A 25,568-nucleotide genomic window follows, 5' to 3' on the forward strand; every position below is an offset into this window, starting at 1 on the left:
CCCCGATAGTATGTATCCCGGAAATCACCAGGCCCGGATAGTATGTATCCCGGAAATCACCAGGCCCGGATAGTATGTATCCCGGAAATCACCAGTCCCGGATAGTATGTATCCCGGAAATCACCAGTCCCGGATAGTACGTATCCCGGAAATCACCAGGCCCCGATAGTATGTATCCCGGAAATCACCAGTCCCGGGTAGTACGTATCCCAGAACTCACCAGGCCCGGATAGTACGTATCCCGGAAATCACCAGGCCCGGATAGTATGTATCCCGGAAATCACCAGGCCCGGATAGTACGTATCCCGGAAATCACCAGGCCCGGATAGTACGTATCCCAGAACTCACCAGGCCCGGGTAGTACGTATCCCAGAACTCACCAGGCCCGGGTAGTACGTACCCCGGAACTCACCAGGCCCGGATAGTACGTATCCCGGAAATCACCAGGCCCGGGTAGTACGTACCCCGGAACTCACCAGGCCCGGGTAGTACGTATCCCAGAACTCACCAGGCCCGGGTAGTACGTACCCCGGAACTCACCAGGCCCGGGTAGTACGTACCCCGGAACTCACCAGGCCCGGGTAGTACGTATCCCGGAAATCACCAGGCCCGGGTAGTACGTACCCCGGAACTCACCAGGCCCGGGTAGTACGTATCCCAGAACTCACCAGGCCCGGATAGTACGTATCCCGGAACTCACCAGGCCCGGGTAGTACGTACCCCGGAACTCACCAGGCCCGGATAGTACGTACCCCGGAACTCACCAGGCCCGGGTAGTACGTACCCCGGAACTCACCAGGCCCGGATAGTACGTACCCCGGAACTCACCAGGCCCGGGTAGTACGTACCCCGGAACTCACCAGGCCCGGGTAGTACGTACCCCGGAACTCACCAGGCCCGGGTAGTACGTATCCCAGAACTCACCAGGCCCGGGTAGTACGTACCCCGGAACTCACCAGGCCCGGGTAGTACGTACCCCGGAACTCACCAGGCCCGGGTAGTATGTGTCTCCATAATCACCAGGTCCAGATGGAACTGGCATTGTGCCTAAGGTCAGTAGATGGCAGATGTTACACCCCTGTTTAAGAAGAAAGGGTTAAGACAGGAAATTATAGGGCAGTTAATCTTATTTGTTTGTGGCAAAACGTATAGAGTCCATGATCTGGGATGTAATTAGTGACTTTGTTCTGTTCTGGGGTAGTCAGCATAGATCATCCTTGCCTAATTGCATTTTTGAGGAAATTACAATACATGGATAAAAGGAATGCAGTGGATGTTGTACATGTGGATTTTCAGGTGGTATTTAATAAGGTGCTGCGTAAGAGATTTGTGAAAGGTTAGGCCCATGGTATTAAAAGGAGTGTCCCCACGTGGACACAGAGGTAAAAGCAGTCGGGGCAATCGGATGCTCTTCAGATTGGTGGATGTGGGTGGAATTGGTTCCGAGACGACTTTCTTCCCTTTTATATAAATGATTTGGCCACAGACACGAGGAGAGAGATTTAAGTTTGCTGATGATCCCAAATTAGAGAGCATGGCAAACTGAGGACATAAGTTAGCAGAGTGGGCAGATAGGTGGCAGATGCAGAGAAATGTGAAGTAGATATTTTGGGGAAAAAGAACAGTGAAACAAAATGTTAATATTCTTAACAGCAGAAGAGATCGAGGATGGAAGATCTTTAAAGGTGGGAGCACTGATAGGAAATGCCAAAGATAAATGGGGTTCTGGGTTTTATACATAGGGGCATTGAATATAAAAGAGATAGAATTTGCATTTATAAAGTGCTTTTCACGTAGCAAATTTGCAAACGGAGATAATTGCAGATAAATGACCAGATAATCTGTTTTAGCGATATTGGGTGAGTGATAAATATTGACTAGAACACCGGGAGAAACACTGCTGCTCTTCAAGTAGTGCAGTGGGATCTCTTGCTTTCACCCCAGACGGGGCCTCGGTTTAATGCCTCATCCAAAAGACGGCAGCTCTGACAGCGCAGCATTCCCTCAGTACTGCACTGAAGTGTCAGCCTGGATTTTGTACTCCGTCTCTGCGCTGGGGCTTGAAGCCACAACCTTCGAACATCAGAAATAGGAACAGGAACAGGCACGAGGGGCCAAATGGCCTACTCTGCTCTTAATTCATATGTTCTTAATTCGTATGTTCGAGTAGGCCACACAGCCCCTCAAGCCTGCTCTGCCATTCAGTAAGATCACGGCTGATCTTATACCTCAACTCCACTTTCCCTCCCTATCCCCATATCCCTTGATTCCCTTAGTGTTGAAAAATCTATCGATCTCAATCTTGAATATATTCAATGACTGAGCATCCACAGCCCTCTGGGGTAGAGAATTCCAAATATTCACAACCCTGCGTAAAGAAATTTTTCCTCATCTCGGTCCTAAATGGCCGATCCCTTATCCTGAGACTACGCCCCCTCGTTCTAGACAGTCCAGCCAGGGGAAACAGCCTCTCAGCATCTACCCTGTCAAGCCCTCTAAGAATTTTATATGTTTCAATGAGATCACCTCTCATTCTTCTAAACTCCAGAGAATATACACCCATTCTACTCAATCTCTCCTCATAGGACAACCCTCTCATCCCAGGAATCAATCAATTTGTTGCACCCCCTCTAAGGGCAAGTATATCCTTCCTTAGATAAGGAGACCAAAACTGTACACAGTACTCCAGGTGTGGTCTCACCAGAGCCCTATATAATTGCAGCAAGACCTCCTTACTCTTACACTCCAACCCCCTTGCAATAAAGGCTAACATACCATTTGCCTTCCTAATTGCTTGCTATACCTGTATATTAACTTCCTGTGATTTGTGTACAAGGACACCCAAATCCCTCTGAATACCAGCATTTCTTAGTCTCTCACCTTCTTAAAAAAAAATTCTGCTTTTCTATTCTTCCTACTAAAGTGGATAATTTCACATTTCCCCACATTATACTCCACCTGACTCAGAGTGCTACCACTGAGCCAAGGCTGACAAAAACAAGGAAATTATGTTGAATTTGTACAAGACATTGGTTAGGCCACAGTTGGAATATTGTATGCCATTCTGGGCAACCCATTATAGGAAGGGCATTAGAGGCAAAGGGGACAGTGAAGATTCATTAGAAGGATACCAGGAATGAGACGGCGCAGTTATGAAGAGAGGCTCAAAAAGCTAGGGCTTATTTTTAAACTAGTAGGTTAAAGGGGGTGTATAGTAGACGTCGTCGAAATAATGAGAGTCAACAGTGAAAGGTTGCTTAGATTAACGAGGGGCACGGGCTGAGGATTGTCACTGGAAGAACGATGGGAGAAGTTAGAAATGTTTTAAGAAGGATTCGAGACATGGAGAGGGTGTCGAAGAGGGTCACTGATAACATGGATCAAAGGTTTTATTTCAAGAGACTAGAGAAACTGGGCTCTCCACTAGAACAAATAAGATTAAGAGGAGATAGAGGTGTTCAAAATTATGGAAGGTTTTGATAAAGTAAATCAGGAAAAAATTATTTCTGCTGGTTGACAGTTGGTAAGTAGAGAGCATAAATTTAAGATCACCAAAAAGGGAGAAGTTAGAATTTTTTTACAGAGGGAAATGAATTCCCTTCCTAAACCTCTCCACCTCTCTCTACTCCTTTTTAAGATGCTCCTTAAAACTTACCTTTTTGACCAAGTTTTTGGTCACTTGTCCTAATATCTCTGTGACTTGGTGTTATATTTTGTCTCATTACGCTCCTGTGAAGCGCCTTGCTACATTTTTATTACGTTAAAGGTGCTCTATGATATGATGCAAGTTGTTATTGAAATGGAATGCCCGAACAGCAACATTCATGGAAGTACAATCCATAATAGGTTTAAATGTGAAATGGATGAATCATTGAAGGGTACTTTTTTTTATTCGTTCATGGGATGTGGGCGTCGCTGGCAAGGCCGACATTTATTGCCCATCCCTAATTGCCCTTGAGAAGGTGGTGGTGAGCCGCCTTCTTGAACCACTGCAGTCCGTGTGGTGACGGTTCTCCCACAGTGCTGTTAGGAAGGGAGTTCCAGGATTTTGACCCAGCGACAATGAAGGAACGGCGATATATTTCCAAGTCGGGATGGTGTGTGACTTGGAGGGGAACGTGCAGGTGGTGTTGTTCCCATGTGCCTGCTGCTCTTGTCCTTCTAGGTGGTAGAGGTCGCAGGTTTGGGAGGTGCTGTTGAAGAAGCCTTGGCGAGTTGCTGCAATGCATCCTGTGGATGGTACACACTGCAGCCACGGTGCGCCGGTGGTGAAGGGCGTGAATGCTTAAAGTGGTGGATGGGGTGCCAATCAAGCGGGCTGCTTTGTCTTGGTCGAGCTTTTTGAATGTTGTTGGAGCTGCACTCATCCAGGCAAGTGGAGAGTATTCCATCACACGCCTTGTAGATGGTGGAAAGGCTTTGGGGAGTCAGGAGGTGAGTCACTTGCCGCAGCATACCTAGCCTCTGACCTGCTCTTGTAGCCACAGTATTTATGTGGCTGGTCCAGTTAAGTTTCGGGTCAATGGTGACCCTCAGAATGTTGATGGTGGGGGATTCGGCGACGGTAATGCCGTTGAATGTCAAGGGGAGGTGGTTAGACTCTCTTGTTGGAGATGGTCATTGCCTGGCACTTGTCTGGCACGAATGTTACTTGCCACTTATGAGCCCAAGCCTGGATGTTGTCCAGGTCTTGCTGCATGTGGCGTCGACTACTTTGTTATCTGAGGTGTTGTGAATGGAACTGAACACTCTGCAATCATCAGCGAACATCCCCATTTCTGACTTTGATGGAGGGAAGATCATTGATGAAGCAGCTGAAGATGGTTGGGCCTAGGACACTGCAGCAGTGTCCTGGGGCTGAGATGATTGGCCTCCAACAACCACTACCATCTTCCTTTGAGCTAGGTATGACTCCAGCCACTGGAGAGTTTTCCTCCTGATTCCCACTGACTTCAATTTTACTAGGGCTCCTTGGTGCCACACTCGGTCAAATGCTGCCTTGATGTCAAGGGCAGTCACTCTCACCTCACCTCTGGAATTCAGCTCTTTTGTCCATGTTTGGACCAAGGCTGTAATGAGGTCTGGAGCCGAGTGGTCCTGGCGGAACCGAAACTGTGCGTCGGTGAGCAGGTTATTGGTGAGTAAGTGCTGCTTGATAGCACTGTCGATGACACCTTCCATGACTTTGATGATTGAGAATAGACTGATGGGGCGGTAATTGGCCGGATATGGGGAAGGGGCTAAGTTGATAGCTCTTTCAGAGAGCGGGCACAGGTACAGTGGGCTGAATGGTTGATTCCTGTGCTGTAAGATTCTGACGGTGGCTGTACTAAATTGAATTGTCACAGTGATAGAGCCCTCTTCTGACGTTGAGTTAGGTGTTTAGTTGCATCGAGCTGTATAACGCATCTTGTGGCAGTGCATGCACAGTGAAATTGTGGACATGGCCTATTCCTTTCATCCATTAGACCAATCAAGGCAAGTCAGTCGGGCAGGAAGTGTCCCTGAGCCCCTCGAATCACACTTTCCTGATAGAGGGGCTGAGCCCGGAAAAGTCAAACCCGTTTTAGCAGAGTTTACGCTTCGAGCTTGAGTAGTTGGTGAGTTATGGTGGCATCAAACTGATTGGTGTCCCCATTGCTGCTCTTGGCACCATTTTGCTCAGTTTGTAGTGCTGGGCCTCTCCAGCTCACCTCACATTTGAGGACACTAAGGCCTCCACCAATACTGCTCTCCTGATTCTCTGATCCCTAGTTCTCCCCTTGGCTTTCCTCACTGCAGTATAGTGGAGAGTTCAAGCCCACCAGGTGAGGAGTCGTGCCAATGGCCTTGTACTGTGATTCTGCAGCACACTGCATTCTAATGCTGCTCTTTGGCCTTTGCTAAAGAGTGCTGAATGTTTGTGTTTCATAACTTTTTAAACTTTCGTGTTCATGAGCATAGTCCTGGAGAATGGAAAACTTTCAACTGCATGCACCCAATGTCGGCATCAAACTCTCCCAGGGCAGGTACAGCACGGGCTATAGAATCATAGAAAGGTTACAGCATGGAAGGAGGCCATTCGGCCCATCGAGTCCGCACGGCCCAATGTAAGAGCAATCCAGCCAGTCCCACTCCCCCGCCCTATCCCCGTAGCCATGCAATTTTCTTCCTTTCAAGTATTTATCCAGTTCCCTTTTGAAGGCCATGATTGACTCTGCCTCCACCACCCCCTCGGGCAGTGCATTCCAGATCCTAACCACTCGCTGTGTATAAAAGTTTTTCCTCATGTCACCTTTGATTCTTTTGCCAGTCACCTTAAATCTGTGTCCTCTGGTTCTTGACCCTTCTGCCAATGGGAACAGTTTCTCCCTATCTACTCTGTCTAGACCCTTCATGATTTTGAATACCTCTATCAAATCTCCTCGCAACCGACTCTGTTCCAAGGAGAACAATCCCAGCCTCTCCAGTCTATCCACATAACTAAAGTCCCTCATCCCAGGAATCATTCTAGTAAATCTCTTCTGCACCCTCTCTAAAGCCTTCACATCTTTCCTAAAGTGCAGTGCCCAGAATTGGATACAATACTCCAGTTGTGGCCAAACCAGTGTTTTATAAAGGTTCAACATGATTTACATACTTTTGTACTCTGCCTCTATTTATAAAATCCATATAACCACCTTCTCAACCTGCCCTGCCACCTTCAATGATTTGTGCACATATACCCTCAGATCTCTCTGTTCTTGTACCTCTTTTAGAGTTGTGCCCTCTAGTTTATATTGCCTCTCCTCGTTCTTCCTACCAAAATGTATCACTTCACATTTTTCTGCGTTAAATTTCATCTGCCACGTGTCCGCCCATTCCACCAGCCTGTCTATATCTTCTTGAAGTCTGTCACTATCCTCCTCACTGTTTACTACCCTTCCAAGTTTTGTGTCATCTGCAAATTTGGAAATTGTGCCCTGTACACCCAAGTCCAAGTCATTAATATATATCCAGAAAAGCAGTGGTCCCAGCACTGACCCCTGGGGAACACCACTGTACACCTCCCTCCAGTCCGAAAAACAACCATTCATCACTATACTGTTTCCTGTCCCTTAGTCAATTCTGTATCCATGTTGGTACTGCCCCCTTTATTCCATGGGCCGCAATCTTGATGATAAGCCTACCATGTGGTACTTTGTCAAATGCCTTTTGAAAATCCATATACACCACATCAACTGCATTGTTCTCATCTACCCTCTCTGTTATCTCATCAAAAAACTCCATCAGGTTAGTTAAACACGAATTGCCTTTAACAAATCCATGCTGGCTTTCCCTAATCAATTAATTCTGTCCCGGATTATTGTTTCTAAAAGTTTCCCCACCGCTGAGGTTAAACTGACTGGCCTGTAGTTGCTGGGTTTATCCTTACACCCTTTTTTGAACAAGGGTGTAATATTTGCAATTCTCCAGTCCTCTGGCATCGCCCCCGTATCTACGGATATTTGGAAGATTATGGCCAGTACCTCCGCAATTTCCACCCTTACTTCCCTCAGCAGCCTAGGGTGCATCCCATATGGACCGGGTGACTTATCTACTTTAAGTACAGCTAGACTTTCAAGTACCTGTTCTTCATCAATTTTTAGCTCATCCAGTATCTCAACTATATCTCCCTTTACTGAGACTCTGGCAGCATCATCTTCCTTGCTAAAGACAGATGCAAAGTACTCATTTAGTACCTCAGCCATCCCCTCTGCTTCCATGAGTAGATCTCCTTTATGGTCCCTGATTGGCCCCACCCCTCCTCTTACTACCCGTTTACTGTTTACATGCCTGTAGAAGATTTTTGGGTTCCCTTTTATGTTGGCCACCATTCTATTCTCATATCCTCTCTTTGCCTCTTGCTCTCTCCTGTCCTCTTCAGCCAGGTCTCCATTATTGCCACGACATTGTATTCCCATGTGGCTATTTGCGCCTGCAGCTCACCAACCTTGTTTACTACCCTTCATGCGTTTGTGTAGATACAAAGTAAAGCTCCCTCTACACTGTCCCATGAAACACTCCCAGGGCAGGTACAGCACAGATTAGATACAGAGTAAAGCTCGCTCTACACTGTCCCATGAAACACTCCCAGGGCAGGTACAGCACAGGTTAGATACAGAGTAAAGCTCCCTCTACACTGTCCCATCAAACACTCCCAGGGCAGGTACAGCACGGGTTAGATACAGAGTAAAGCTCCCTCTATACTGTCCCATCAAACAGTCCCAGGGCAGGTACAGCATGGGTTAGATACAACAACTTGCATTTATATAACGCCTTTAATGAGCGTTATCAAATAAAATTTGAGACTGAGCCACGTAAGGAGGTAATCGGTTCGATGACCAAAAGCTTGGTCAAAGAGGTAGGTTTTAAGGAGGAAAGCGAGGCGGAGAGGTTTAGGGAGGGAATTCCAGAGCCTAGAGCCTAGGCATCTGAAGGCACAGCAGCCAGTGGTGGAGCGAATAAAATCGGGCATGCGCAAGAGGCAAGAATTGGAAGAGTGCGGAGATCTCGGAGGGTTGTACGGCTGGATGGGTGAGGCCATGGAGGGATTTGAAAACAGGGATGAGAATTTTAAAATTGAGCCGTCCCCAGACTGGGAGCCAGTATAGATCAGCGAGCACAGGGGTGGTGGGAGAATGGGACTTGGTGCGAGTTAGGATACAGGCAGCAGAGTTTTGGATGAGCTCAAGTTTATGAAGAGTGGATGATGGGAGGCCGGCCAACAGAGCATTGGAATAGTCCAGTCTGGAGATGACAAAGGCATGAATGAGGGTTTCAGTAGCGGGTACGGTAACATAGTGGTTATGTTACTGGACTAGTAATCCAGAGGCCTGGACTAAAATCCAGAGTCATGAGTTCAAATCCCGCCACGGCAGCTGGCGAATTTAAATTCAATTAATTAATTAAATTCAATTAATTAAATAAAAATCTGGAATTAAAATACTAGTATCAGTAATGATGGCCATGAAACTACCGGATTGTCGTAAAAACCCATCTGGTTCACTAATGTCCTTTAGGGAAGGAAACCTGCCGTCCTTACCCGGTCTGGCCTATATGTGACTCCAGACCCACAGCAATGTGGTTGATTCTTAATTGCCCCCTGAAATGGCCTAGCAAGCCACTCAGTTGTAAAATCTCGCTACGAAAAGTCATAATAAGAATAAAACCGGACGGACCACTAGGCACCGGACACGACAAAGGCAAAACACCAAGCCCAGTCGACCCTGCAAGGTCCTCCTTACTAACATCTGGGGACTTGTGCCAAAATTGGGAGAGCTGTCCCACAGACTAGTCAAGCAACAGCCTGACATAGCCATACTCACAGAATCATACCTTTCAGCCAATGTCCCAGAATCTTCCATCACCATCCCTGGGTTATGTCCTGTCCCACCGGCAGGACAGACCCACCAGAGGTGGCGGTACAGTGATACACAGTCAGGAGGGAGTAGCCCTGGGAGTCCTCAACATTGACTCTGGACCCCATGAAATCTCATGGCATCAGGTCAAACATGGGCAAGGAAACCTCCTGCTGATTACCACCTACCGCCCTCCCTCAGCTGATGAATCAGTCCTCCTCCATGTTGAGCACCACTTGGAGGAAGCACTGAGGGTAGCAAGGGCACAAAATGTACTCTGGGTGGGGGACTTCAATGTCCATCACCAAGAGTGGCTCGGTAGCACCACTACTGACCGAGCTGGCCGAGTCCTGAAGGACACAGCTGCTAGACTGGGCCTGCGGCAGGTGGTGAGCGAACCAACACGAGGGAAAAACTTACTTGACCTCGTCCTCACCAATCTACCTGTCGCAAATGCATCTGTCCATGACAGTATTGGTAGGAGTGACCACCGCACAGTCCTCGTGGAGATGAAGTCCCGTCTTGGCACTGAGGACACCATCCAACGTGTTGTGTGGCACTACCACCGTGCTAAATGGGATAGATTCAGAACAGATCGAGCAGCTCAAAACTGGGCATCCATGAGGCGCTGTGGGCCATCAGCAGCAGAATTGTATTCCACCACAATCTGTAACCTCATGGCCCGGCATATTCCTCACTCTACCATTACCAACAAGCCAGGGGATCAACCCTGGTTCAATGAGGAGTGTAGAAGAGCATGCCAGGAGCAGCACCAGGTGTACCTAAAAATGAGGTGCCAACCTGGTGAAGCTACAACTCAGGACTACATGCATGCTAAACAGCGGAAGCAACATGCTATAGACAGAGCTAATCGATTCCACAACCAACGGATCAGATCAAAGCTCTGCAGTCTTGCCACATCCAGTCGTGAATGGTGGTGGACAATTAAACAACTAACGGGAGGAGGCTCTGCAAACATCCCCATCCTCAATGATGGCGGAGTCCAGCACGTGAGTGCAAAAGACAAGGCTGAAGCGTTTGCAACCATCTTCAGCCAGAAGTGCGGAGTGGATGATCCATCTCGGCCTCCTCCCGATATCCCCACCATCACAGAAGCCAGTCTTCGGCCAATTCGATTCACTCCACGTGATATCAAGAAACGGCTGAGTGCACTGAATACAGCAAAGGCTATGGGCCCCGACAACATCCCAGCTGTAGTGCTGAAGACCTGTGCTCCAGAACTAGCCGTGCCTCTAGCCAAGCTGTTCCAGTACAGCTACGACACTGGCATCTACCCGACAATGTGGAAAATTTCCCAGGTATGTCCTGTCCACAAAAAGCAGGACAAATCCAATCCGGCCAATTACCGCCCCATCAGTCTACTCTCAATCATCAGCAAAGTGATGGAAGGTGTCATCGACATTGCTATCAAGCGGCACTTACTCACCAATAACCTGCTCACCGATGCTCAGTTTGGGTTCTGCCAGGACCACTCGGCTCCAGACCTCATTACAGCCTTGGTCCAAACATGGACAAAAGAGCTGAATTCCAGAGGTGAGGTGAGAGTGACTGCCCTTGACATCAAGGCAGCATTTGACCGAGTGTGGCACCAAGGAGTCCTAGTAAAATTGAAGTCAATGGGAATCGGGGAAAACTGTCCAGTGGCTGGAGTCATACCTAGCACAAAGGAAGATGGTGGTGGTTGTTGGAGGCCAATCATCTCAGCCCCAGGACATTGCTGCAGGAGTTCCTCAGGGCAATATCCTGGACCCAACCATCTTCGGCTGCTTCATCAATGACCTTCCCTCCATCATGAGGTCAGAAATGGGGATGTTCGCTGATGACTGCACAGTGTTCAGTTCCATTCGCAACCCCTCAAATAATGAAGCAGTCCGAGCCCGCATGCAGCAAGACCTGAACAACATCCAGGCTTGGGCTCATAAGTGGCAAGTAACATTCGCGCCAGATAAGTGCCAGGCAATGACCATCTCCAACAAGAGAGAGTCTAACCACCTCCCCCTGACATTCAACGGCATTACCATCACCGAATCCCCCACCATCAACATCCTGGGGGTCACCATTGACCAGAAACTTAACTGGACCAGCCATATAAATACTGTGGCTACGAGAGCAGGTCAGAGGCTGGGTATTCTGCGGCGAGTGACTCACCTCCTGACTCCCCAAAGCCTTTCCACCATCAACAAGGCACAAGTCAGTAGTGTGATGGAATACTCTCCACTTGCTTGGATGAGTGCAGCTCCAATAACACTCAAGAAGCTCGACACCATCCAAGATAAAGCAACCCGCTTGATTGGCACCCCAGCCACCACACTAAACATTCACTCCCTTCACCACCGGCGCACTGTGGCTGCAGTGTGTACCATCCACAGGATGCACTGCAGCAACTCGCCAAGGCTTCTTCGACAGCACCTCCCAAACCCGCGACCTCTACCACCTAGAAGGACAAGAGCAGCAGGCACATGGGAACAACACCACCTGCACGTTCCCCTCCAAGTCACACACCATCCCGACTTGGAAATATATCGCCGTTCCTTCATTGTCGCTGGGTCAAAATCCTGGAACTCCCTTCCTAACAGCACTGTGGGAGAACCGTCACCACACGGACTGCAGCGGTTCAAGAAGGCGGCTCACCACCACCTTCTCAAGGGCAATTAGGGATGGTCAATAAATGCTGGCCTTGCCAGCGACACCCACATCCCGTGAACGAATTTAAAAAAAAAGTAGCAGATGAGCTGAGGCGGGATGGAGACGGGCGATGTTACAGAGGTGGAAGTCGGCAGATGGAGTGGATATGTGGTCAGAAGCTCATCTCAGAGTCAAATAGAACTCCAAGGTTGCGCATGGTCTGGTTCAGCCTGGACAGTGACCAGGGAGAGGGATGGAGTCGGTGGCTCGGGTACAGAGTTTGCAGCGGGGACCAAAGACACAGGCTTCAGTCTTCCCAATATTTAGTTGGAGGAAATTTTTACCCGTCCAGTACTGGATGCTGGACAAGCAGTGTGACAAAATGAGAGACAGTAGAGGGGTCAAGGGAGGTGGTGGTGAGGTCGAGCTGGGTATCGTCAGCGTACATGTGGAGCCTGACGTGTTTTCGGATGATGTCGCCGAGGGGCAGCATGTAGATAAGAAATAGGAGGGGGCCAAGGAAAGACCCTTGGGGGACTCCAGAGGTAACAGAGCGGGAGGAGAAGCTGTTGCAGGAGATTCTCTGACTACGACTGGACTGATAGGAATGGAACCAGGTGAGGGCAGTCCCACCCAGCTGCACAACGGAGGAGAGGCATTGGAGGAGGATGGTGTGGTCAACCGTGTCAAAGGCTACACACAGGTGGAGAAGGATGGGGAGGGAGAGTTTACCATCATCACAGATACATAGGATGTGATTTATGACTTTGATAAGGGCCGTTTCAGTACAATGGCAGGGGCGGAAACCTGATTGGAGGGATTCAAACAGGAAGTTGCGGAAAAGATGGGCACGGATTTGGGAGGCAACAACATGTTCAAGAACTTTGGAGAGGAAAGGGAGGTGGTTGGAGATGGGGCGGTAGTTTGCAAGGACAGAAGGGTCAAAGATGGGATTTTTGAGGAGGGGGGTGATGACGGCAGATTTGAGGGGGAGGAGGACAGTACCTGAGGAGAGGAAACTGTTAACAATATCAGCCAACATGGGGGCCAGGAAGGGAAGTTGGGTGGTCAGGAATTTAGTGTGAATTGGGTCGAGAGAACAGGAGATGGGTCTCATGGTCAAGATGAGCTCGGAGAGGGCATGAGGGGAGATAGGAGAGAAACGAGAGAGAGATGCAAATTCAGGGCTAGGGCAGGGGGGATCTATAGGGGAAGTTTGGCTCGGTGGGTTTGGGGAAGGGAGGGAAGAGGCAGCTGAATGGATGGTCTCAATCTTAGTGACAAAGTTGTCCATGAGCTCCTCGCACTTGTTATTGGAGGTGAGGGTGGAGGAGGCAGGGGAGAGGGGTTTAAGACGACGGTTTGTGGTGAAGAGGAGCCGGGTGTTGTTTTTGCATTCCAGGATGATCCTGGAACAGTGAGCAGTTTTGGCAGAGGAGAGCAGGACCCAATGGTGCTTTATGTGGTCCAACCAGATCTGGCGATGATTCGCTAAACCAGTTGTCTGCCATAAACGTTCAAGCCTGCATCACCAGCGGAGATGCGGGCCGTACTGGGGGAATGACCACGATATGAGAGTGTAATGGTTTTAATGGGGACAAGAGCATCAAAGGTGGAGGTGAGGGTGTGATTGAGTAGATCAGTAGCTGCAGAAATGTCGTGGTGAATGGAGGGCCAAAGGCTGGACAGTTGGGAATTTGAAAGTGCCGTTGTAAGTGACTTGGGGGAGAGTTTTTTCCAGGGGTGGACACAGAAGGATGTGGGATTTGGAGGGGGAAGGGGGATGTGGGTGGAGAGGGATACAAGGAAGTGATCAGAGATGGCCTTATCCGCGATTGACACTATGGGAGTCGAGAGGCCACGTGAGATGGCACGGTCGAGGGGGTGGCCGTGAATATGGGTAGGGGAGTTTATACGGAGGGAGAGATTAAGGGAGGATAGGAGGGCAGTGAACTCAGGAAAGAGATCATGATGAGTTGAGATGGAGGTTGAAATCACCTAGGATGAGAAATCGCTGTGTAGAGGCTGAGGGAGGATATCTTGGTGAGAAACTTGGCGTGGTACTTGGGTGGGCGGTCGGTAGAGAATGAAGTTTTTTAAGGAGAGGTGAGAGGAGTGGAACAAGGTGAGTTGCTCAAAGGAAGAGAAGGTGCCAGAGGAGTAGGGGGACAGACCAAAGTGTGATTTGGTGATGAGGGCCACCCTGGCAGTCTGGGCGGGACAAGTGGTGGAAGATACAGCCAGATGGGGAGGCTTCATTAAGGGGGAAGGGGTCATCACCTGTCAGCCAGGTTTCCATCAAGGCCATGATGTCGATGCAATCATCCACAATAAGCTCATGGATGGCCAGGGCCTTGTTTACAAGTGAAGACTTGTTTACAAGTGGAGGGAGATGCGGAGAGGGGTGATAATAGCTGATCCGCTGGCAGAGCCCACAGCGTCAGCGCTGGGAAGGGTGGTTGGGACGGGAAGGAGATTGGCAAGATTAGCGGAAAGGTCGGTGAGAGAGTACAATGGGGCAGTTAGGGCTGCTGCTCATAGGAGGCAGCGACGAGTGCCTCGATGGGCCCTTCAGAGGATGCCAACAGAGGCACAGAGGGAAGCTAAGAGGGAGTCAAGCCTGGGATGGCGACAGGAGAGTAGGAAGGTTGAGGAGTCGGAGTAGGAAGGCTGAAGGGTTGGGGTAAGGATTTGGGAGTGGGGGGTGTGTGCAGAGTACCTGAGGGGAAAAATGAATGGAGTCATGACAGGACAGTGGGGTCTAGAAGGGGTAATGAGAAAAGGGGAAATAGAAGCGATGGGCTCAGGTCCGGAGCAGCTGCCAAACCGCACACGCGAATGGACACTGGGAAACTCAAGTTACATAGGCGAGGTTACAAAGCAAGATTAGGATAGATATATCCTGGTAAACAACAGGGAATAGAGAGGAAACAATAGGAGGGAGTCCATGGTTAAAGTCTGAGGTCCCATGGTGGGCTAAGGTTGACGATGGGGTGGAGTCAGCTTGGAGCATCGACAAACTGATGTCCAGGTTCGGAGACAGGTGTGGAGGGCGAGTGAGTCCAGAAGCTATTTGGAGGGTAGAGTATTGGAGGATGCACTGCTGGAGTGAATGAAGAGCCAGGAGGTGTGCAGAATCGATCATGGTAAGAAAAATGGTGGCGAAGTTGGAGGCCGCTATAGATCCAGAAGTGGCAGAGAAATGGGCTATGGCCCAGGAGAGCGAATTCTGGCCAGGAACCCGCACCAAAGCAAAATAAAGCTGAAGGACCAGTAGGACAGTCATAAGCTTAGCAGGTAACAGCAGCGGTGGGTGATGGGCTATAGACTAGACAAAGTTACCTTAAAACTTAAGCAATTGAATAGCAGATCAAAGTCACAGCAGCTGAGACTTGGTGTAGTCTTGACAGCAGAAAAGTCTGGGAATTAGGAAATTAAATATGAGCAAAGATCCAGTGCTGACTGATGAAAACAAAGAGCAGGCAGGGTCGGGAGATGAGCAGTGGCCCAGGTAACTTTAAACTTGCAGCTTCAACTTGTAGTTAGGGCTAAAATGCACCCACTATTAGAGCCAGGGAATCTTAAACAGTGGAAGAGAGGAGATTGGAAGACAAAGGGCAAAGGATAGCAACGGATGGCCAAGGATAGAGTTGCACAGCAAAGGAGCTCCCGAGGAAGCAGCCAGTTCAGGAGCCACCTTGGAGAGTAAAGCTCCCTCTACACTGTCCCATCAAACATCCCCAGGGCACCTACAGCACGGGTTAGATACAGAGTAAAGCTCCCTCTACACTGTCCCATCAAACATCCCCAGGGCACCTACAGCACGGGTTAGATACAGAGTAAAGCTCCCTCTACACTGTCCCATCAAACATCCTCAGGGCACGTACAGCACGGGTTAAATACAGAGAAAAGCTCCCTCTTCATTGTCCCATCAAACACTCCCAGGGCGCACATAGCATGGGTTAGATACAGCAAGTTGCGAGGAGGACACAATGTGTCTGCAAAGGGATATTGACAGGTTAAGCGAACGGGCAAAAATTTGGCAGATGGAATATAATGTGGGAAAATGTGAAGTCATCCACTTTGGGAGCAAAAATAAAAAAGCAAAATATTATTTGAATGGAGAAATACTACAAAATGCTGCGGCACAGAGGGATCTGGGTGTCCTTGTACTTGTACAAAAAGTCAACGTACAGGTGCAGCAGATAGTCCGGAAGGCAAATGGAATATTGGCCTTTATTTCTAGGGGGATGGAGTATAAAAGCAGGGAAGTCATGCTACAACTGTACAGGGTGCTGGTGAGACCACACCTGGAGTACTGCGTACAGTTCTGGTGCCCTTATTTAAGGAAGGACATACTTGCATTGGAGGCAGTTCAGAGAAGGTTCACTAGGTTGATTCCGGGTATGGAACGATTGTCTTACGAGGAAAGATTGAACAGGTTGGATCTATACTCATTGGAGTTTAGAAGAATGAGGGGAGAGCTTATTGGATTATAAAATTCTTATAGGATTCTGAGGGGACTCGATAGGGTTGGTGCTGAGAGGATGTTACCCCTCATGGGGGAATCTAAAACTAGGGGGCATAGTCTCAGAATAAGGGGTCACCCATTTAAGATGGAACGAGGAGGAATTTCTTCTCCCAGAGGGTCGTGAATCTTTGGAATTCTTTACCCCAAAAACCTGTGGAGGCTGAGTCACTGAATACATTCAAGTCTGAGTTCGACAAATTTTTGAACAGCAAGGGAGTCAAAGGATATGGGGAAGGAAAATGCGGAAAGTGGAGTTGAGGTAAAAATCAGATCAGCCATGATCTCATTAAATGGCGGAGCAGGTTCGAAGGGCCAAATGGCCTGCCTCTATGTCTTGTGGTCTTATAGTACTCCTGCCTCTATGTCTTGTGGTCTTATAGTAAAGCTCCCTCAACACTGTCCATCAAACATTCTGAGGGCGTGTACAGCACGGGTTAGATACAGAGCGAAGTGCTCTCTACACTGTCCCATCAAACACTCCCAGGGCAGGTTCAGCATGGGTTAGATACAGAGTAAAGCTCCCTCTACACTGTCCCATCAAACACTCACAGGGCAGGTACAGCACGGGTTAGATACGGAGTAAAGCTCCCTCTACACTATCCCATCAAACACTCCCAGGGCAGGTACAGCACGGGTTAGATACAGAGTAAAGCTCCCTCTACACTGTCCCATCAAACACTCCCAGGGCAGGTACAGCACGGGTTAGATACAGAGTAAAGCTCCCTCTACACTGTCCCATCAAACACTCACAGGGCAGGTACAGCACGGGTTAGATACAGAGTAAAGCTCCCTCTACACTGTCCCATCAAACACTCACAGGGCAGGTACAGCACGGGTTAGATACAGAGTAAAGTTCCCTGAACGCTGCTCAGAATGTTTCTTGGCCATTTTCAGAAGATCGCCCCCTCCTGCACCTATGTGGCATTTTTCCATTTCCAACACCAACCATTCTATGGTGTCTCAGTTAATTTTGTAATTCCGCTCCAAACTGAACTGCAGCTGCCCAAGTTCATTTCACGATTTCGGTCATGGCTTTAGCACAAATACATCTACAGCCTTCGTGCAAAGCACATTTTACTTAGGGCCATTAAAGACCGAAGAGAGAGTTGTCCCATCAGTCCAGGCCTGGGCAGTGGTGAAAGGCCACAACCTAGACCATGGTATTGGTGCTTTCCGGTGAGTATGTGTAATGGCAGAGTACTGTGTTGTGTTTGTAATACACGTCTGTCTTTATTCCAGACTGTTCAACCATGGGAGAAGCGAACCTTCCCACTGACGTGTGATCCTGGGACTGAGCGTGAGAGTCGAGCTGAAACCAGCCACAGACAGACCAGAAACAGTCGCCGTTCATCTGGAGGCAGCAGCAGAGGAAGCCAGGAGGCGGAGAGTGGTGCACTGTCCTCCCTTCCACACGATGGCAAACAGAGACATTCTGTACCTCTGCGGCTCGCACACAGATAAACAAATTAGTGGCAACTACACTTTGTTCTCGACGTTTGATATTCAAACATCACCCAAACAAAATTCACAGTTTTTAGTGAATTTAGAGTCCATTTTAGATAGCTTTCTTAGGTTAAACTTTCTGTCACCGGCCACAGTTATCACGATTAAGAGGTTAGTTTGGCAAATTAGATTCTAGGGTAAAAGCTGGATTGACTGATAGTTCGGGTATTGGCCTATATTAATAGTCCTGTACATAAAGTCGCTAACTCCTTTTGGTTGCGTGTAGTGATTATCGATCCCTTAAATCAACAGTGGAGCGCACAGATGGCTGGTAATGTTCGCTAGCAGTCCTATATCATAACTGGTTTTGTTCCTGTTTTGCTGTCGTCTTGTGGGAGGGGCTGAGATGAGTAATGCTTCACTCTTAAGGAAACTGCTTCACTTCCCACTTTGAGCTTTTGGAGTTTAGCATCAGCTAAAGTGCACCTGGGCCAGAGGCTCCACCCTGGGGATTAATTTGAATCAAACCCTGTAGAGATTTGAATTGAATTTATTCTAGACTTGGTGAGTTGCTGTGTGTCATCATGTGCACTGCCTGAGCTAACTGGGTTCAAAGGTGAAGCAGATTGCTGCATAGTTGTGAATATTTCGGAGGGTTGGATGTATCTGTACTCCGCCTGCTGCTTCCTGCTCCTTACTGGTTCCTGCATTTTGCTTTGAAACCATTGCTGAGTGGCAGCCTGGGACCAGATGCTTGATTAAGAGTTGGCAATTTGAAAGAGGATATAGGACTTGTGGGTAAATCCCAATGGGGGATGGGTGTCGTGTGCCTCGGGTGCCTGTGTCAGGCTGGGGATGGGGCTGAAACAGCAATAAATATACAGATAACACTCCTTTTGTCTCATCTGTCGAATGACCTTTCTCTTTAAATGGCTCAGAATCTTTGAGGCTGCTTCACCTTCCTTGTGTCAAAGCAGGTGACAGCTGTGCAGTTTTCTTGAGGGGCGGTTGTGCTTACAGATGCATTCTTACCGCAGAGTGGTGTAGAAACAGAACATGGGCAAAATCATCAACAGCCAGGCATGTGCATTACAACTTATCCCAATCTGAATTACTGGTAGCAAATTCTGCTGAAATAATCACAGGTTTAATATTCTCCCTTTTAGAGCTCCAATCTGCTTGGATCTTTCAGGCAGTTACTTAGGCACTTGATCAGGATATTGAGTTATTGAGGCACTGCAGCAATTCATGTAAAACACTTCGATTGTGCTTCCATACCAAACTACGGGCAACTTGGGCAATTGTTTAAAATGTTAGATTTTAAAAGCCGATTACAGGGGATCCCCTCCTCAGAGAGGCTGTAACGTAAATGTTATACTCTAAATAGGAAAGAGAAAGAGCACTGAAAATATGCAGCAGGCCAGTCGGCATCTGAAAGAGAAAAGGCAGGGTTTTGGATGGAGGCCAGTCAGAGTAGCTCCACCCAAAACAATAACCTGCCTTTTTCTTCTCGCATGCCTTCATGTGTGCGTCTCATCCTGCTCCCTCGGCAGACTGTTAGTAATGTTGGGGGTTGAATCTCCGCTAACATCACCAACTCTGTGGTGGAATTGATGTGATATTTACTAGGAGCCAGCATGAATGGAGGAGACTGGAGCCTGGCAGGATTACACACTCTGATCTCCTGTCCCTTTGAACAGGATAGGGCTCAGAGAGATTGGAGGCACTCCAGTCTAGTGCTGCTTTACTTCAACATCCCTGCTTTCCATTTTCTGGCGATAGAGGTGTTATACCACCCATAGTGCGTTATTTGGAAGAAGGAGCAGCTGTTCGCACAAAGTATCGATGACAGATGGGCATGGACTTCCATCTAAAGTGGGACATTGGTACAGTGATATGACCAGTCCTATGGGGAGGGGTCCCCCCATCTACTGCTGAGTGGGGTTTTTTAAGTGCTACTCTGCAGGGACAGGTCGTTCTTAAAAATAAAATGTCAGTCAGCAAAACAAACGGCTCATTCTCTGCATGCTCCCAAGGTAAGTCGTCTAAAGGACCGATTCCAAGTGTCCACCATTCTGTCCCTTATCCTGGCACAGAGATAGCAGTGCCAGTGTGTGGCAGCCCTCTGCTCGTTCACAGGGACCAGTTGGTGTAACTCTTTCCCTGGTTGAGCTGGTGGAGAGGAGAGGGCCGAGGCTGGGTACATTTCCTCCCCCCAATATTGGGAGCCAACTCAAGGGATCAATTGTCTGTGCACAAAACTAGCTTCAGTCTGCTGGTCAGTTGCAGTGAGGCAGGTGTCTCACGTTTTCCTTGGTTAAGGGATTGGAGTAGAGAGAGGGAAGGGTAAGAGAGGGAAGGGTAAGAGAACTTATACTCCACAGCACCACACTAGTAATGGGAGAGCTTTGTGTGCATGATATGAATGGGGTGACCCACTCACTGCTGTACCTGAATCAGACCATGTCACACTGCTCGCCTCTGTGAGCCATCTATACTCAGCACGTCCATTTTGGTTTGGACCATTCTTCTGACCAGTGCCACAATGGTAGCAATAACATTTTAAATGCGTTTAATCAAGGCTCTGTTACTTGTTGAAACTGGAAAAGATTGATGCGAGGTGCAGGGTTTATGTTGAGTTATTGAGGTTTTGAAAACTGCAACAAAAAGAAATCAGGGAAACCTGATAAGATCTGTGGTTTGCCAAAGAAAAGACTTTTACTAAACCGTAATTAGAAATGGGTCTTATCGGGGCTGAGCAGCAGCATTCAAATAACCCAACTACCGCTCAGTTTTCTGGAGAGTGCTAAAATTATTTTGCTTCAAACAGTTTCCTGATAATGAGTGGTCGCATGAACTGGGCCAGGTAAATCCAGTATTCCCTCTTGCTGAGACTGTCCCTGTGAGTGCCCAAAATCAGACTGTAATTTGGGGGCAAGTTATAGTACTTTAGTTGGTGTGTTGTAGTAGAGAATGGGAGGGTGTTCTGGGGGAAGTGGGAGGGGGCACTGTACACGGTTGGGGGAGAGCAGAACATGGAGAATTGCTCATTGAAATTACACAAGTACTGGTTTTGTTAGTTTAAGTGTTTTTTTAAGGGTCAGAAATATATGGGTTGGGTCATAAAATAATGCCCATGTGTCCAGGACAGAATAAAAGTTAACTTAAGGGACGTCAACTTTTCCCTGCTACTCATCCTCTCACTAGTAAGATAGATTTTTAAAAAAATATCTAGGGCTATAGTGAGTGACTGTATTGCGTGTAGCATGAGAGTAACTGATTTGGGAATGTGACTTGGGCATAGTGTGTGTGACTTGTACGTGGCATGAGTGTAGAATTTGTGTAAGTGTGTGTGACTATTGGGTTTGAGAGTGTAACTTGTGTGTGGTGTGTGATTCTATTGTCATTTGTGCCTGTGTTGTTTGTGACTTGTGCATGGTGTGTGAGTGTGACTGTTGTGTGGCACATGAGTGTGTCTATATTGTGCTTGAATATTGTGTGTGGAGTGTGACTTATGTGGCGCATGAGTGTGACTTGTGCGAGTGTGACTGTTGTCTGGTGCGTGAGTGTGACTGGCACGAGTGTGCCTATATTGTGTTGTGTGTGGCGTGTAAGTGGTCGATAATCCTGGATACTTTCCCTCTATTCTGTGGCACTGCTGTATGTAGATTTGAACAGAATGACTCTCGATCAGTATTAACCTATATTTAGGTTTCAGCTAATGTTCCTCTTTTCTCAGTGCTTAGCATTCTGTGAATGCGGAACATAGGAAACAAACAGCTTGGTAAAAAGCATAGCATGTTCTCTCATTCACTCAAAAAAAAACCAAATGTATCTCTTCAACTTGCCGGAACATCACCCTATAGAGAAGCAGCCTGAAAGCACAAACCATACTGTTCAGTTCTGTTTTACTTGCCTTTAAACCTGGAGTCCTGTGAATTAAAACTGGGATTGGTAACTAAATTGGTGTAATCAGAAGCAGTTGGTAAATGAGTATGACGACAGTCCAATCTCTTGGACCTTTCTGTGCTAATGGCATGGGTTAACCCAACATCAACAGCCTGATGTGTCCAGCAATTAATTGCACCTCAATCAGCCTGAGCAGTGTTAGAGCCATCTTAGTTTTTGTTTGGAGAATTCAGGTTTGTCTCCAGCACACCAGCTGTTCATTGTCCCAGTGATGGTTCTCCCTATGTGTGACGTGTCTCTCCAGTCAGTTGGTTGAGCTGACAATCCAAAGTACTTTTACATTTTGCTTAAATGTTTGCATTCGTGAACCTTCTAGTGCTTGTATTTGTTGGGCCAGAGCCACTTGCCACTTTCCCAGTCTTGGAGCAGTGTTGCTTTTCGATCATGTAGAGTTGTTAGCTCTTGAGATGCGTAAAACAAGTTTTTCTAAGAGCAATCTGCTTTCAAGTACTAAAAGAGCAGTGGATAGGTCAGTACCTCAGGCAGGTTTTGTTACGATGTGTTTCTGGAATATTGAGAGTACATGTTAGAAGCAGCCTGCTAATCGAAGTAGCAGACTTGAAAAAGTTAAACTTGTCTGATGTTTGTCTGTAAGTACTCACCTGAATCTCCATTCCCACCCACCAAATTAATATACCACCCAAACTTACACAGCTGTGAAGAACGTTGCTCGTAGATTTGAACCTGTCTCTAGGTCAACCTGCCATGTTGCCCACCTGCTCTCACTCCCCTGTAGTAAAGGGTGACACAGTCTGTCGAGCAGCCCTTGTGGTGTTAGATTCCCATTTCACCAAAGAGTGATACTTGGTGTTCGTGCTGCAGACATGACTGGGCCATCTCAGCTCTTACCTCAGCCCCTGTGATCCAATCATTGTTTAAACTGTCCTTCAGTTGTACCTGTTCCTTCCGATGTGGTGTCGAAAGCTAGTTCACTGTTAGCTTTGTGCCTGTCTCTGTATATTTCCATCTCAGAAAGTCATTGAAAAGTGTAAAAAAATCAAATTTTTTTGATCTTTTATATACGTTAAATGAAAATTGTAGCTGACTGCTTTGATTGTAGCGCCCTTAGCCTTGTAAAAATGTTCTATTTTGTACATATTTTCTCTTTTTTGAAAGCTGTGTATGGAGGTATGGACTCTCGTTGTCCTTGCTGTATAGAAGGCTTTTCTTTATGCAGAGAAGCAGTACTTTATGACTTAATCAACCCTAATGTTAAGCACATCCTGTGCTTATAAAAAGTTTAAAAATTTTAAAAATATTAAAAAAAAGGTTGAAGACTTTCTGGATTTGCTGGTGTGTTCATTCCTCACATGGGTCGACTAAAAAAGAGGCTGGCTTATGTTAATGTGTCTCTTCAGAGTGTCTCATACAATGGATTATTTAGGAAGTGAGTTACTCTTATTTCCACATTGCAAGATCTCACAAGCAGCAATGATCAGCTCATCATTTTTTGGTGGTGTTTGTTGTGGGAGGAATATTGGCCAGGACACCAGGAGAACTCTGCTCTTCCAACAATGCCATCGAAAGACCAGCTCCCCGGCACCGCAGCGTTCCCCCCCCCCCCCCCCCCCAGCACCGCAGCGTTCCCCCCCCCCCCCCCCCAGCACCGCAGCGTTCCCCCCCCCCCCCCCCCAGCACCGCAGCGTTCCCCCCCCCCCCAGCATTCCACCCCCCCCCCCGAGCACCGCAGCGTTCCCCCCCCCCCCCAGCATTCCCCGGCACCGCAGCGTTCCCCCCCCCCCCCCCGGCACCGCAGCGTCCCCCCCCCCCCCCCCCCCAGCACCGCAGCGTTCCCCCCCCCCCCCCCCCAGCACCGCAGCGTTCCCCCCCCCCCCCCCCGGCACCGCAGCGTTCCCCCCCCCCCCCCCAGCACCGCAGCGTTCCCCCCCCCCCCCCCAGCACCGCAGCGTTCCCCCCTCCCCCCCCCCCCCCCCCCGGCACCGCAGCGTTCCCCCCCCCCCCAGCACCGCAGCGTTCCCCCCCAGCACCGCAGCGTTCCCCCCCCCCCAGCACCGCAGCGTTCCCCCCCCCCCAGCACCGCAGCGTCCCCCCCCAGCACCGCAGCGTTTCCCCCCCCCCCCAGCACCGCAGCGTTCCCCCCCCCCCCCCCCCCCGGCACCGCAGCGTCCCCCCCCCCCCCCCAGCACCGCAGCGTTCCCCCCCCCCCCAGCACCGCAGCGTTCCCCCCCCCCAGCACCGCAGCGTTCCCCCCCCCCCCCCCCAGCACCGCAGCGTTCCCCCCCAGCACCGCAGCGTCCCCCCCCCCGGCACCGCAGCGTCCCCCCCCCCCCCCCCCCCAGCACCGCAGCGTTCCCCCCCCCCCCCCCCAGCACCGCAGCGTTCCCCCCCCCCCCCCCGGCACCGCAGCGTCCCCCCCCCCCCCCCCCCCCGGCACCGCAGCGTTCCCCCCCGGCACCGCAGCGTTCCCCCCCCCAGCACCGCAGCGTTCCCCCCCCCCCAGCACCGCAGCGTTCCCCCCCCCCCCCAGCACCGCAGCGTTCCCCCCCCCCCCCCCAGCACCGCAGCGTTCCCCCCCCCCCCCAGCACCGCAGCGTTCCCCCCCCCCCCCCAGCACCGCAGCGTTCCCCCCCCCCCCCAGCACCGCAGCGTTCCCCCCCCCCCCCCCCAGCACCGCAGCGTTCCCCCCCCCCCCCCAGCACCGCAGCGTTCCCCCCCCCCCCCAGCACCGCAGCGTTCCCCCCCCCCCCCCCAGCACCGCAGCGTTCCCCCCCCCCCCCCCAGCACCGCAGCGTTCCCCCCCCCCCCAGCACCGCAGCGTTCCCCCCAGCACCGCAGCGTTCCCCCCCCCCCCCCCCAGCACCGCAGCGTTCCCCCCCCCCCCCCCCCAGCACCGCAGCGTTCCCCCCCCCCCCCCCCCAGCACCGCAGCGTTCCCCCCCCCCCCCCCAGCACGCAGCGTTCCCCCCCCCCCCCCCCAGCACCGCAGCGTTCCCCCCCCCCCCAGCACCGCAGCGTTCCCCCCCCCCCCCCAGCACCGCAGCGTTCCCCCCCCCCCCCCCCAGCACCGCAGCGTTCCCCCCCCCCCAGCACCGCAGCGTTCCCCCCCCCCCCCCCAGCACCGCAGCGTTCCCCCCCCCCCCCCCAGCACCGCAGCGTTCCCCCCCCCCCAGCACCGCACCGTTCCCCCCCCCCCCCCAGCACCGCAGCGTTCCCCCCCCCCCCCCAGCACCGCAGCGTTCCCCCCCCCCCCCCAGCACCGCAGCGTTCCCCCCCCCCCAGCACCGCAGCGTTCCCCCCCCCCCCCCCAGCACCGCAGCGTTCCCCCCCCCCCCCCCCCAGCACCGCAGCGTTCCCCCCCCCCCCCCCCAGCACCGCAGCGTTCCCCCCCCCCCCCCCCAGCACGCAGCGTTCCCCCCCCCCCCCCCAGCACCGCAGCGTTCCCCCCCCGGCACCGCAGCGTCCCCCCCCCGGCACCGCAGCGTCCCCCCCCCCGGCACCGCAGCGTCCCCCCCCCCCGGCACCGCAGCGTCCCCCCCCGGCATCGCAGCGTCCCCCCAGCACCGCAGCGCTCCCCCCCCCCCCAGCACCGCAGCGTCCCCCCCCCGGCACCGCAGCGTCCCCCCCCCCCCGGCACCGCAGCGTCCCCCCCCCCCGGCACCG

The 25,568-nt window shown here is 50.5% G+C and overlaps 1 protein-coding gene across 3 annotated transcripts in view; it reads left to right on the forward strand.

Annotated features, from left to right (window-relative positions):
• Positions 1-23,228, forward strand: part of kansl1b (KAT8 regulatory NSL complex subunit 1b) — a 179,076-nt gene extending 155,848 nt beyond the window's left edge. For all 3 annotated transcript variants that reach the window (XM_067969141.1, XM_067969144.1, XM_067969142.1), the window contains one exon: positions 17,776-23,228. In XM_067969141.1, coding sequence (XP_067825242.1) covers positions 17,776-17,997 — 222 coding nt within the window. In that variant the 3' untranslated portion in view covers positions 17,998-23,228. The remainder of the gene's footprint in view (positions 1-17,775) is intronic.
• Positions 23,229-25,568: the final 2,340 nt, after the last annotated feature.

Source organism: Heptranchias perlo, chromosome 30, assembly GCF_035084215.1.
Source record: "Heptranchias perlo isolate sHepPer1 chromosome 30, sHepPer1.hap1, whole genome shotgun sequence".
NCBI lineage: Eukaryota > Metazoa > Chordata > Chondrichthyes > Hexanchiformes > Hexanchidae > Heptranchias > Heptranchias perlo.